General features: G+C 38.3%; 1 protein-coding gene across 9 annotated transcripts in view; it reads right to left on the bottom strand.

Moving 5' to 3' along the window:
* Positions 1-10,620: 10,620 nt before the first annotated feature.
* The window catches only part of NPNT (nephronectin), a 78,444-nt gene continuing 73,773 nt past the window's right edge, over positions 10,621-15,291 (bottom strand). For all 9 annotated transcript variants that reach the window (XM_073892075.1, XM_025873637.2, XM_073892080.1 and 6 more), the window contains 2 exons: positions 14,734-14,990; positions 10,621-13,374 (listed from right to left, as the gene is read on the bottom strand). In XM_073892075.1, coding sequence (XP_073748176.1) covers positions 13,264-13,374; positions 14,734-14,990 — 368 coding nt within the window. In that variant the 3' untranslated portion in view covers positions 10,621-13,263. The remainder of the gene's footprint in view (positions 13,375-14,733; positions 14,991-15,291) is intronic.

The raw sequence follows: 15,291 nt of genomic DNA, 5'->3' as shown, positions 1-15,291 counted from the left end.
TAAATATCTTAAACTTCCCGCTTTCCGCCAATGTTCAGATTACTCGGATGGTGAGTTCAACCCTTCAGGAACCAAGGTATGTTTAGTTGTTTTGTTTTAATTACACTACTTGATAACAGCTTTAAATGAGCTTACCAAGGTACATATGACGCAAAAAGATAGGGGATAAGTTTCTGCTCTGCATTTGTGGCTCTTGCCGACCCGAGAGACAAAATGCCTTCATGAGAGTACTATTGACCGGTCATTTAAAATGCATGGTGAATTAAATCATCACTCTCTCTTAACTTCACATAAAAAAAAAGGTCATCCCTCAAAGTTTGCATTTTTTTTGAAAGTTCATGGACATTTTAATAGCACTTTATTTAGGCATATACCATTTTTTTTTACTTATTGGTTGCTAACCTGAATTCAAACAACTATGCAGTTGCTTTTATACTGCATCCAATCAGGGTTTAAGACACAGTTGCCGTCCTCAAGTCTTAATCCTCAGAGAACAACATCTCCAGGAGGTTGGTCTGAAGACATTCAGATTCTACCAGTTTTCTAGGTGTTTCATAGTTAAGTGGTGTAGGCAATGCAGTGACTTTCAAGTTTTTTTCTGAAGTCATTATTTGAATCTTTCCAGTAAGGTTTTTCTCCTACTTGGCAGTAAATGTACACACTTCCTTCACTAACCTGCTTCAGCCCCTCTCATTACAACTGGTTCAGCCTGCACACAGTCCAGGCACCAGCCCTTCCTTCCAGTGTCCATGGACCCTGTAAAGGAAGTGGAAATGGTCTCTGCTCCACAGCCCGGCTGAACTCCTCAAAGCCAGTCACGCTCACCTACTCCTAGCGAGCCTCTGGGAGGCTGCACCGTGCACCGAGGGCGGGGTCCCCCCAAATTTTACATTTTTGATTGGTGAGGGATGGAGGCAGAAGAACTATTTCAGAGGTAGAACTATTAAAATTTGCCAATGATGTAGATACATAAAAATAAATTTTAAGAACGTGGCAAATAATGGCCTTGATAAGATATCGCTTTCATCTAGAGAATAAGTGATTAGCACTGGGCAGCAGGTTTGGGGAGGATTAATAATGAACTATAATTAACACAGTTGGACTTAGTAAATTTGGGGCTCCTTGGATTTTTTCAGTAATAGGTTGCAAATATGGGAGTGTGGCTCATGGAAGCCAAGGGAGATGATTTCAAGGAAATGGGTGCTGCGGTTAACAATTGCCAAGTGCTTCCTGGTGTAATGATATGCGTGGATTGAATGATGGAATATACACAATGATGAGCAGCCTCTGAAAAAGCCATTTTTGTAGAACAGTGATGTTAAAGCTCAGAGTTAAGGAGTGAGATGGTAGTGGTAGTAAGGCACTGGAGGATTGGTCTCCTGTAAATCACTCTTTCTAGGGAGTGGGAAATAGAAAGAGTAAGAGTTTAATCTCAAGCCGACACTTACCGGAATCACCTGGCGAGCTTGTTATAACACAGATCGTTGGGCTCCAGCTCAGAGCTCCTGATTCTGTAGTCCAGAGATGGAGCCTGAGAATCTGTGATTCTAATATGATCCCAGTACTGATACTGCTAGGTCCGTGGGGACTGCGGTTTGGAAATCATCGTTTTAGAATTATTGATTTAGATCAGGTATTTGCGACCGTGCACAGTTGATATTTTAAGCCAGATAATTCTTTGTTGTATGGTGTTGTGCTGTCTTATGCTTTATAGGATGTTTAACAACATATGTGGCCTCCATCCACTACATGCAAGTAGCACCCCCAACTTGTGACAAATAGATTTCTAGACACTACCTAAATATCCCCCAAGGGTCAAAATTGCCCCCAGTTGGGAACCACTGCTTTAGATAATTTAACACATCTGTGATTTATAATAAACAGATATTTGGTCTTCAGTCTTTCTGGCACAGAGCTCCTAAAACACTTGAAAATTAAGTAATGAGAGTGATAAAAAGGTGTCTTTTGTTATGTTAATGAGATGACTTTTGGATCACATCTGAGGATAGGGGCTGGTTGCCAGGAGAACCCACAGTGTAATTAGAGGGTTGGAATGTTCCTTAGGACTCACTCCCCCCATCTACAGGAAGGGGAGAGGGGCTGTAGGTTGAAACAATCACCAATGGCCAATGATTTAATTAAGCAGCCCATGTAATGAAGCCTTTTTAAAAACCCGAAAGGACTGAATTTAGAGAGCTTCCAGGTAGGTGACCACATGGAGGTGTTGGGAGGGTGGCAAGCCTGGAGAGGGAGGGCAAAGAAGCTCCATATCCTTTCTCCACACCTTCTCTATGCATTTCTTCCATCTAGTTGTTTTTGAGTTACATCCTTTTATAATGAACTGGTGAACTAGTAAGTAAAATCTTTCTTTGAGTTCTGTGAGCTGCTCTAGCAAATTAATCAAACCCAGGAGTGGGTTGTGAGAACCTCTGATTTATAGCCAGTTGGTCAGAAGCACAGATAACAGCCTGGGCTTGCAACTTGTGTCTGATGTGAGGTTGGGAGGGCAGTCTTGTAGGACTGAACACTTAACCTGTGGAATATGAAGTTTTCTCTGGGTAGATAGTGTCAGAATGAAGTTGAATTCTTGGACACCCTGCTGGTCTCCTAGAATTGTTTGTTGGTGTGGGGAACACCTTCCCCCCGACCCCCCCACACACATTGGAAATTAAGTCTCAGAATACCAAAAGACTAATTATGCTGAGCATTTTTTTATGTGCTTATTGATATTCATATAGATTTTTTTTTAGAAATGTCTATTCAAATCCATTACCCATTTTTTAATTGGGTTGTCTTGGTGAGTTATAAAAGTTCTTTACATATTCTGGATATTAGACCCTTATAAACAATGAAATGAATATATTCAAACAATGAATGAAAATATTTTTTTCATTCTATGAGTTGTCTTTTCACTCTTGATTATGTCATTAATGTACAGAATGTTTTAATATTCATGAAGTCCATTTAATCTATTTTTTCTTTTATTACTCATGCTTTTGGTGTCATAGCTAAGAATATATTGCCACATATGAAGATCATGAAAATTTACCTGTATATTTTCTTCTCTGAGTTTTATGGTTTTAGCTCTCACATTTAGGTCATTGATCATGTTTTAGTTAATTTTTATAATGGTGTGAGGTATGAATCCAATTTCATTCTTTTGCATGTGGATATCCAGTTGTCCTAACACCATTTATTGAAAAGACTATTCTTTCCCCATTGAACAGTCTTAGAACCCTGGTCAAAAAGCAGTTGACCATAGCTATGGGTTTACTTCTGGACTCTCAGTTTTGTTCCATCAGTCCATATGTCTGTCCTTATGCCAGTATCACACAGTTTTGATTACTGTAGCTTTGTAGTAAGTTTTAAAAATGGGAAGTGTGAATCTTCCCACTTTGTTTTCATATTCAGGATCATTTTGCCTGTTCAGGGTTCCTTTAAGTTTTATATCAGTTTCAGCATTGGTGTTCCAATTTCTCCAAAAAAAGTCACTGGAATTGTGATGGGATTGTACTGAATATGGAGATCACTTTTGATAGTACTGCCATCTTAAAAATATCACACCTTTAATCCATAAACATAGGATGCCTTTCTATTTATTTAGGTCTTCTTTTCGTTCAGCAATGTTTTCTACTTTCCAGTATACAAGACTTTTACCTCCTTGGTTAAATTTATTCTTAGTTATTTTATTCTTTTGGATGCTATTATACATGAAATTGGTTTTTTTTTAAATTTTCTTTTCATATTGTTCATTGCTGATGCATTAAAAAATCAACTGAGTTTTCAGAGTTAATCTTGTGGCCTGCAACTTTGCTGATTTGTTTACCAGCTTTAGTAGCTTTTCTGTAGATTCATGGGGTTTTCTACACAGAGGATCATGTCCTCTGCAAATACAGATAGTTTTACTTCTTTTTCAATACTTTTTATTTCTTGTCTAATTGATTTAGCTAGAATATCCAGTAAAGTGTTGAATGATTGATTTTCTTGTTTTAAACCACCTTTGCATTCCTGGCATAAATCCATCATGATGTATAATCTTTTTAATGTGCTATTGGATATGATTTACTAGTATTTTGTTGAAGATATTTTCACCTATATTTATAAGGGATATTGGTCTATATTTTCTTAAGATGTCTTTATCTAGTTTTGGTATCAGAACACTATTGGTCTCATAGAATGAGTTAAGAAGTGTTCCCTCATTTCTATTTCTTGGAAGAGTTTGAGAAGATTTCATGTCAATTCTTTAAATTTGGGTAGAATTCACCAGTGAAGACATTTGATCCTGGACTTTTCTTTGCCAGCAGGTTTTGATTACTGCTTCAGTCTCTTTACTTGTCATAAGTCTGTTGAGATTTTCTTTCTTCTCTTGAGTTCTTTTTGGTAATTTGTTTGTAGAAATGGGTCCATTTCATCTGGTTATCTAATTTGTTGGCATACAATTGTTTATAGTATTCTCTTATTCTCTTTATTTCTGTAAGGTTGGTATAATGTTCCACTTTCATTCCTGATTTTAGTTATTTGTGTCTTCTCTCTCTCTCTCTCTTTTTTTTTTTTTGTTTTACTCTAGCTAACCGTTCTTAAATTTTGTTGATTTTTTTCTTTCAAAAAAATGTTTTGTTTTGTTGATTCTGTGTATTGTTTTTACTTTGTATTTTATTTATCTTTGCTTGAATCTTTATTTTCCTTATGCTAGCTTTGCATTTAAATTGCACTTGCTTTTCTAGTTTCTTTAGGTAAATTTAGTTTCTTCATGTAAATTGATTTGAGATAGTCTCTTCTAGTATTTACTGGTGTTTACTGCAGTAAGTCCCTCTGAGCACTGCCTTTGCTGTGTCCCATGTTCATGAAAGGGAAGACTTAATATTGTTAAGATGTCAATAATCTCCAAACCATTCTATTTACTGGTCTTACAGAATGAGTTGAAGAGTGTTTCCCTTTCCATTTATTTAAAGAGTTTATAATTACTTGATGTTAATTCTTCTTAAACATTTGGTAACCTTCACAAATGAAGCTAATTTGGGCATTGGCTTTCTATTGTGGAAAATTGTTGATTATTCAATCTATTTACTTGCAATTGGTATATTCAGGTTTTCTATTCCTTTTTGATTCAGTTTCAGTAGTTTGTGTCTAAGACTCTGTCCATATGATCTAGGTTATATTATTTGTTGGTATAAAATAGTTCAGAGTATTCTCTTCTAATCCTTTATATTTCTGTAAGGTCAGTGATATGTCCCCTCTTTCACTTTGATTTTATTAATTTAAGTCTTTTTTTCTTGTTCAGCCTAGCTAAATATTCATAAATTTTGTTCATCTCATCAAAGAACCAACTTTTAGTCTCATTGATTTTCTATTTTTCTGTTCATTTTTGTTCTCAAATCTTTATTTCCTTCTGTTTATTGTGATTTAATTTGCTCTTTTTATAATTTTATAAGGTTGAAGTTTACATTATTGATTTGACATCTTTTTTCCTTTTTAATATAGGCATTTACAAATAGAAATGTCCCTATATGCAATGCTTTAGCGGTATCCCTTAAGTTTGGACATGTTGACTTCTCATTTTTATCAATCTCAAAATTCTAATTTTTCCATGGTTTCTTCTTTCAGCCATTGATTATGAGCATATTGTTTAATTTCCATATATTTGTAAATGTCCCAAATTTCCCTCTGTTACTGATCTCTAATTTCATTCCATTGTGGTTGAATAACATATTTTGTGTAATTTCAATATTTTTACATTTATTAATATTGTTTTATGGCCCAACTTATGGTTTGCCAACATCTCTGTGCACTTGAGAAAAATGTCTGTGCCCAGTGTGTTTGTTATTGGGCAGAGTGTTCTACAAATGCATGTTAGGTCTGGTTGGTTTATAGAATTTTTCAAGTCTTCTAGTTCCTTGTTGATCTTAAGTCTAGTTGTTTTATCCTTATTGAAGCTTTGTCCTTCTGTTCCTCAGACTGGATGATCACAACTGACCCTTTTCCAAGTTGACGGATTCTTTCTCCTACAAGCTCAGATCTGCCGTTGAATATCTTAGTGAATTTTTCATTTTAGTAATAGTACTTATTATATTCAGAATTTCTGTTCTTTTAAAATATTTGTCTACTTATTGATATTCTCTATTTGTTGAGACCCAAACATTTTTTGAAAGAAAAAATGCACTGGAATTTAGTAAATTTTTGTGAATGTAGATCTTGCAACCATGGAAACTTTGTCCTTCTAACAGTGAATGTTGACAGAGCTTAGAGGCCCCATGCTCCTCTGTGTATTAGCATTAAGCCCTTCTTATTCAAAGTGGGCCCCAGAACTTGGTGGGCAACACCTGGGAGCTGGTTAGAAATATAGAATCTCAAGTCCCACTCCAGATACACTGAATCAGAATCAAGACCTTCAGGTGATTCCCATGCTCATCAGAGTTTGAAAAGTGGTAGGCCCAAAGTCCTGGAATCCACCATGCTTTCAGAGCCTTCAAGGTACCACATACTATTTTTCAGAATGGTAGTTTTGCATTTATTTTATATGACTTGATAAATGTCCATCTTCCTTTCTAGATTGCAACCCCACAAAGGGGAGTCTGCTTACTGTTGTACACCAGAGTCATGCACATAGTAAGTGCTACAAAATCTGTCAAGTAAATCAGTGAACTGGACCCTGGAATCTCATACATATCTGCTTCCTCCAACCCCAAACCTCAAGTAGGTTTCAGAAGAGGGTTATCTTCTTAGTTAACATACTCAGAAAACCTGAGTTTTCTTGGATCTCCTAAGGATCATTAGGGAGCAGCTCTGAAATAAGGAAACATGTCTGAGATAAGGAAACTAGTTTTCCTTTACCTTTTGCTTAAAGTATGTATTTATCCAAAATTTGAGTTTCCCAGCTGATAAGTGTTCTCTATTAGAAAGAAAGAAGCCATTGAGCATATTTTTTATAATTCTGCAGGAGAACAATTTTTTTTTAATTTTTTTATAGTATAGTGAAACACAATGTGATATTAGTTTCAGGTGTACACCAGTGATTTTGACAATTCTGTATGTTATGCTATGCTCATCACAAGTGTACCTACCATCTGTCACCATACAACACTATTACAATACCATTGACTATATTCCCTATGCTGGAATATAGTACTATGCTGTACCTTTTACCCTCATGATTTATTCATTCCGTAACTGGAAGTCTGTGTCTCCCACTCCCCTTCACCCACTTTGCTCATTCTTGCCTTTCCTCTGGCAACCATCACTTCTCTGTATTTATGGGTCTGATTCGGCTTTCTGTTTGTTTATGCATTTGTTTTTTAATAATACCCTTTAGGTTCATTCATGTTGTTTTAAATTGCAAGACCCCATTATAGCTCAGTAATATTCCATTATATGTATGTGTGTATGTGAATCTATTCCTTTTTATCCTTTCATCTATCCATGGACACTTGGGCTGCTTCCATATCTTTACTACTATAAATAATGCTGGGATAAAAATAGGGGTGCACCTATCTGCCACCCCATGTCTTTTTATTGGCATATTTAGACCATTTACATTTAAAGTAATTATTTATAGGTGTTATTGCCACTTTGTTAATTGTTTTCTGGTTGTTTTTATAGTTCTCCTCTGTTCCTTTTTTCTTTTGTTCTTTCCTTGTGATTGAGTTTCTGTAGTGTTATGCTTGGCTTTCTTTCTGTCTTGTGTATCTATTATAGGTGTTGGGTTTGTGGTTACCATGAGGTCCATATATAGCATCCTAAGTATCTTGCAGTCTATATTAAATTGATGGTCACTTAAGTTCAAACACATTCTAAAAAACATTCTTTTTTACTCCCTCCTCCATGTTTTATATGTGTTGTCATATTTTATATCTTTTTATTCATAATTTTCTTACATCTAATTATGGCCTTTTCCACTTAAAGATGTCCCTTTATTTCTTATAAGGGGTCAGCTTAGTGGTAATGAACTCCTTTAACTTTTATTTTTCTGGGAAACTGTCTCTTCTTCAATTTTGTATGATAATCTTGCTGGGTAGAGTATTCTTGGTTGTAGGTTTTTTCCTCTCAGTGCTTGAATATATCATGCCACCCCCTTTTGCCCTACAAAGTTTCTGCTGAAAAAGAACAGCCTTACAGGGTTTCCCTCATGTCAGTTTTTGCTTCTCTCTTGCGACTTCTAAAATTATTTCTATTATCTTGGATGTTTTAATTATTATGTATTGTGGTATGGACCTCCTTAGGTTCATCTTGTTTGGAACTCTGTGCTTCCTGAAGCTGGATGTCCATTTCCTTCCCTAGATTAGGGAAATTTTCAGCTGTTATTTCTTCAAATAAGTTTTCTGGCCCTTCTCCGGGTGCCTGGGTGGCTCAGTTGGTTAAGCGACTGCCTTCAGCTCAGGTCATGATCCTAGAGTCCCGGGATCGAGTCCCACATCGGGCTCCCTGCTCAGCAGGGAGTCTGCTTCTCCCTCTGACCCTCTTCCCTCTCGTGCTCTCTATCTCTCATTCTCTCTCTCTCAAATAAATAAATCTTAAAAAAAAAAAGTTTTCTGGCCCTTCTCTTCTGCCTCTTCTTCTGGGACCCCTCTAATGCAAATGTTTGTTCACTTGATGTTGTCCAGGAGATCCCTTAACCTAACCTTATTTTAAAAATTCTTTTTACTTTTTGCTGTTCAGCCTGGGTGCTTTCCATTACCCTGTCTTCCAGAACACTGTTCTGCATTTGCTAATCTACTGTTGATTCCCTCTAGTGTATTTTTCATTCAATTATTGTATTCAGTTCTGATTAGTTCTTTTTTACATTTTATATCTTTGTTGAAATTCTGAGTTCTTCCACTCTTCTCTCCAGTCCAGTGAGCATCTTTATGATCATTACTTTAAACTCTTTCTCTGGAATATAGCTTATCTCCATTTCATTTACTTTTATATGTGTGTGTGGGGGGGGGTTGTCTTATTTTTTTCATTTGGACCATATTCCTCTGTCTCCACATTTTGCTTGACTTTCTGTGTTTATTTCTATAAATTAAGCATAACAGCTACTTCTAAACTTGAAGGATTGGTTTTTGTATGGTTATCCCCTGTGTAAACTGTGCGTTTGGTAAGTTTGGCTGGCTTGGGCTGGGAGGTCCCTAGTGGGATGGCTGGAGCTGAAGTGGACGTGGGCTGGGGGAGGTCTTAGGGCTCTCCACACAGAGAGCATGCTGGCAGGATAGCTGAAGCTGAAGTGGGTGCAAGCCAGTGTGTCCTGAGGCCTTCTGCAGAGAGAGCTCCCTCACAGGGCAGCTGGAGCTGAGATGAAGTGTGGACCATGGGGTCTTGAGGTGCTCCATGCATGGGGCACCCTAGCAAGTTGTCTGGGGCTGCAGTGGTATAGACCTGGAGTGTTCTGGGCTGCATTTTACCTGTTACTTTGGTGAGACAGCTGGGGCTGTAGTGAATGCTGACCAGGGGTGTCCCATTGTGTGCTGTGCTGTGCTGTGCTGGGGCTGCCTCAGTGTGGAGCTGCTGGTGCTGTTGTGGGCTAGGGGTCCAGGGCTTCTGACACGGGAAGCTGGCTTGGGCACCTGGACCGCTTTCATCCATGCTATCGAGGTGGATGGGGAATGTAAGCCATGGCCCTCACCAGCCCCTCTGACCAGTGGAAAGTTCCAGCAGGTCTCCTACCATTTGGCAGCATTCTAAGGCTGGATCTTTTGTTTTTATTTTGTTTTTATTTAAATTCCAGTTAACGTACACTGTAATGTTAGTTTCAGGTGTAAAATTTGGTGATTCAATACATATATAACACCTGGTGCTCATCACAGCAAGTGCCCTCCTAATCCCCATCACCTATTTCACCCATCCCCCCACCCATCTCCCCTCTAACCATCAGCTTATTCTCTATAGTTAAGGGTCTGTTTTTGAGTTATCCTCTTTCTTCCTCCCCATGATTGTTTCTTAAATTCCACATATGAGTGTAATCATAAGGCCTTTGTCTTTCTCTGAGTTGTTTCACTTAGCGTAATACCCTCTAGCTCCATCCACGTCATTGCAAATGGCAAGATTTCATTCTTTTCTGATGGCTGACTAATATTCCATTGTGTATATATACACATATATATATATATATATATACCACATCTTCTTTATTCCTCAGTTGATGAACATTTGGGCTCTTTCTATAACTTGACTATTGTAGATAATGCTGCTATAAACATCCTGCATGATTTCACTAGGTTCATTTCCTTATAGTTTTCTCCATCAGGAAAGGCTATTAGGATAAGATAAACTACTGTAAGTTAACAAAACCAACACTAGTAAAAGACTTTTCACTTAGAATTCATATATATTCATATATTCTAGCTTATCCTGCCTTCCCATGAAAGGACTTGAGGCTAATGTCTACAACTAAGTGAGATACAAGAAAACAAAGCAATTTGCCAAGGTATGACACATTGCTACAGTGATCCTCTGATCTCTTTTCCTGGGCAGGGAAAGGATAAAAGGGTCTCCCCTATTTCATAGCCTAGAAAGCATCCTGTTGTGGGCAACAGTTTTGTTCCCAGTCTCCCAAGAAGTAAAAGGCGGTTCTACAATATTCAAACTACTCCAATATTCTCCCAATCAAAAACAAAACAAAACTGAAAACACTAATAGGCAACAGGCAACATTAACAGTGCTTTTATTTACAAAGAATTATTTTTATTTGGCTGTTTGGAAAACCACTAACATTTTCACTTTAGAAAACATTAAATAATAAACAAAATGTTATACAGTACTTTGGATAACTTCTGTCAGTTTAGTGCAATGTAGTATTGGCACCTAAAAGTGACATTTTCAATTATTTCCCCCTTTCCTCTTCAGTTGTGCAGTTATAGGACCACAAAGGAAATGAATCACTAAAAATGGATCTAAAGCCCTACTGCCTGGCCCTTACTCGAAGGCTCACTGCTTTACACCCTGCTCCAGTCCTGCCTCCACCAAGTTAAATGACAAAAGATATTCTGTTGTAACTATTTTTGAAAAAAAAAAAAAAGTTACCATTTTGTGGAACTTGGGAGATTCCAATTGATAAAAGAAAAGTGAATTACAGTGGTTTGGCGAAGCAACAATCCGGACAGTGGTGTTGAGCAGGGAACTCTTTCTTAGTGGCCAAGTTAAGTTGTCACACACATCGTAGAGAGAATGCACCAGATAAAAAAACTCTCTAACCTCTGTTCCTTACTATGGTCTCTTTTAAAACCTAAAATATCATCCACTGAGCAAGTAAAAGGTTACACCTTTACCAAGAAAAAAAAAAAAGAACCCTACCACATTAGGATATTAAGATATTAAAATACACGTCCATCATATTCTTTTAAAAATATGAGTTTGTCTTTTTTTTTTCTTCCTGTTTTAATCCTGCTAGGTTTGCCATAGAGAGGTCTTTTAGTGAGCTCTGCACTTGGTGGGCTTTTCCCCTTTTGATTCTCCTCCATTAGGGGCCAAGAGGTAAATGCCTAAATAAGACCCTGGCCTCGTCCAAATGACTCTGTTCTGAAGATTTTCGTTACATAGTAATAGGATCAAAACATTTTTCAGAAGATTCTGTTACTCTACCTTGACATAAGAACATCTTTAAGGATCTTAAATAGACAGATTTTCATCTAATTTTTTAAAAGCCTCAAAAAGAGAGAGAAGAGGGAGAGGGAGATTCACTTTTTTTCTTAAACGAAGGATTCTAATTTAACAATTGTCCCTGCCAGGAAATGCCCCCTCGCACTCCAGTCTAAGCCTGTTTCCTCTTGTTCTATTCTTAGCACATACAGAGAAGAGCTGGTCACCATCCTCTCCGTACCATCCATACACTGGAAAACCAGCAATGGTTGGCCCCTCAGTCTTCTCTTCGCCATGCTGGATAATCCCAGTTCCTTTACTTTTTCATCATAGAGCTTTTTTTCCAACCCTTTAATCATCTTTGTGATTCCTGGCAAAAACAGCCGAAAATATTTTGATTAATCAGAAATGAAGAAAAGCCTCAGGAGTAAGTTGCCTTATAAAAGTCGTGTATTTTTTTAATATGAAGGTAAAATATCCAGGGAGGAAATATAGTTAGGGGTTCCTAGATCCTAGGATTCCAATCTTGTCCTCTTGCTCTGACGTGTGTGTGAATCCAACAAAATGCCTCCAAGCACAGGACTTGTTTCCAATCCCGTTCTGACAAGACAGCACACAGTTATGAGCTAGACCTGCCTAAATGTATATCTGGACTTAAAAATTAGTATGAAAAATCTGTTTCAACAGACCTTCCCCCATGCTTCCCCTCGCCCTTCCAGAAACAAAATCTTTTCTCTGAAACAACCAGAGCTTTTACAGAGCTTTTTAAGGATTACCAGAGAGAGCCATGTTACTGTAAAAACTGTTGGTTTTAAAGTATAACCTGAAACGGTGAGGGTTTTATATGGTAACTGCAGCTTCCTGTCTACCTGAATGGTTCACTATCCTTTACAGTGATCAGACTCAAGGCCGTGAAAAACTTCATCCTTCCACTACCACACCTGACATCTCTTCCGATTTTCTATTGCTGCCAAAATAAAGTCATGGCACTGGATGACATTTCACTGGGTAGTTTTTAATTCAAGAGATCCCAAGCTGCCTTTTCCCTTGCAACTAGAGTCTGTAAATATTAGGAACACATAACTACTTAATATCAATAGCACATTTACACAAAACACACTACTAACGAGGGATTACGTGCTCACCCTACATAATTGTCTTTAAAAGAAAAATACAGATAATGAGAATAAATGCATCTTGATATGTTACACACCCTTCTTTTATAAAGTGAATGGCAGTAAAAGTCAGAGTTCAGGTCAGGCCAGAGCTAACAAGTGAAGGGGAGAAACCAATTTCACAAGCACATTGTACAACATAGCTTAGGGAAAGTCAATACTACTCATGGTACAACACTGAACAGATAACAGAATGGCCATTTGCACGCATTTCTTTTGAAAACTTCTCCCATAATTTGCTACTAGGAACACCTCGTAACCAGGACGAAGGATGGCACATGTGCCCAAGGCCTTCCTAAAAGATCTGTAGCCTGGAAGGTAACACCCAAAGCTGGCTTGGATGCGCCCACAGGCGCCCCTTGTATTTCAAGGAGGGTGTCACTGTTCATTGGAATTGCACAAAAGCAGGCCACGCGGTGTGGGTCACCCACCACTTTCTCCTGACCCACTGACCCATTCTTCTCCTAGGCCTGATAAGAGGGAGAGAGGACAGGAGGTGAAGACTGGAAAAAGAAGAGAGCAACAGGGGAATTCATTGCTAGTTCGGAAGTTGCTCGCGTTCTTCAGAGCAATGGCCTCTTCTCAGGCTCACATCATCCAATCCAATCTCCCCAGTGTGGCCACGCCTTTTTTCACCTCTGAAGATGACCTGGGGAGAGAACGCACACACCAGTCAAGCCTCCTCTGCCCCTTCCCAATGCCCACTCGTTTCGCAAAATGAAGGCAAACTTTCCCCCAAACCAAATAGTGAACTTACTCAACAGAAGGAAAGACTAGAACATAACCAGTGTCACCTGAGGCTTGCCTTTTGGTAGAAACTCAAATCATCAGTAAACTATTAATCAGACCACATCACTCAGAAGCAGTTACTCTTTAAAAAAAGCAATTCTGAACGACAGACTACTTCAATTTAGGAATGCTTATGAAGTGGACACTTTGCCAAAGATTACCAAGGTTAGAAGTAAAAAAAAAAAAAAAAAAAAAAGATGGAATATAAAGATGTAGGAATAAGAGCTGAAGATCTGGAAGATCATAATCATGCAGCCTATCCTAGACATTTGCTTGGGTTAAGCTGGCTTTGTTGCCTAAAATGGATTTGAACCGGACACCACAATCCAATCACAGTGTTGTTATGTTGTTACTTATGTAAAGTATAAACACTTTCTTATATTTTTATCTTCTTCTTTAGAGCATCCTTGCTCTTTTAAAAACAGAAACCTTTCTATGCTGTAATTTGAAATGACTTTATTATTCCAAATATTTTTTTCAAAGGGTGAAACAAATCTAAGATAAAAGCTGTATTAATGGAGTCTATCCCTCTTAACGTAGTTTCTAGAAACCACACCTATAGTCATAGATGCAGGATCTCCTAATAGCAAGTTTTATAAATATGAACATAAATATGCTTTCCCAAATACATTATTTTGGTGGGATGCTACAGATCATTTTATTGCTACCTATGACTTGATTACTTAAGATAAAATTTATATATTCAATCAAAGCTTTCCCACATCCTGTCCTGAATAGGACTTCCCAAGCATATTGTTCTCGGTTTCCACCCAAGGCTGCTTAACTACGATCTCTGAGGCAAAATTAGACTTTAAAGAAATATTTCAAAAAAAAAAAACAAAAACAAAACAGGGTAACTCTGAAAAGTAAAGGCGTTGCAGAAAAAGGAAAAGCGGGTACAGTTAAGCTCACCATCTCTACCCTTTCAAGTTGTTACCTTTTTCTTTTTTAATTCCTGATTTTTTTTCCCATTAAAAATAGGGGCTTTTCACCAGCACTGGGGGAGAGTGGTGGTGGTCATAGGTTGCAGTGAAGAATATAAGCAGCAGCAAAAAGGGATTACAGGAAGAGGCAAAGAACAGAGTTCTCATACCCAGAAAAACACAAACCTTTGTGCCTGAATGCATGAAGAGAACAAGGCTTCTTCAGATTCAGATCCCAGAGTTCTCCTATGAAAGGAAAACTTCCCAGGCTCTGCCCCCTTTGCAGTTCTACTTACGCTCTTGACGTCAGCCCCTTGCAAGGTGATCTGTGTGTGCCTCCAGCCATGGCCACCATTTCTTCCCCACAGGGCTGCTCCGTGGGCACTGTGTTTTCTCACAAACACCTGGAGCGCGCCGGAGTGCAGCCCCGTCACCTTGTGCCTGAACGACAGGCACAGGTCCCCTGAATGCATGAGGTGGCCGAGAGGTAGCACCAAGCGAGCAGCTTTTCCCCCTGGGCCTTTGGCTCCCGACACTGTCAGATACTGTCCACCTGGAATGGGAAAAGCAGGGCTGCGTGTGTACGTGCTGACATCCCTGTCTAGCACCAAAAGCATGGATGGCAGGTTTACTTTGAATAAACTGCAACCTGGGATAGTCATTTGTACAGAATTCCAGATTTGGGGAGAAAAATAGGTCTTATTTCTAGGCCTCTCTTAAATTCTGTGCTTTGTGTTTACAGAAAATACTTGGCTCATGGAGAGTGCGAATTATGCCCAGGACACAATGAGTGATCCTAACACTATGACCATTTCCTGTTGAATATGATCAGACATACACAGGCAGACACAAGC

Source organism: Callorhinus ursinus, unplaced genomic scaffold (assembly GCF_003265705.2).
Source record: "Callorhinus ursinus isolate GAN/ISIS: 27379988/994484 unplaced genomic scaffold, GSC_fseal_2.0 scaffold4, whole genome shotgun sequence".
Taxonomy (NCBI): Eukaryota; Metazoa; Chordata; class Mammalia; order Carnivora; family Otariidae; genus Callorhinus; species Callorhinus ursinus.
The sequence above is the reverse complement of the archived record's forward strand: the minus strand, read 5'-3'. Positions and strand labels throughout refer to the sequence as shown.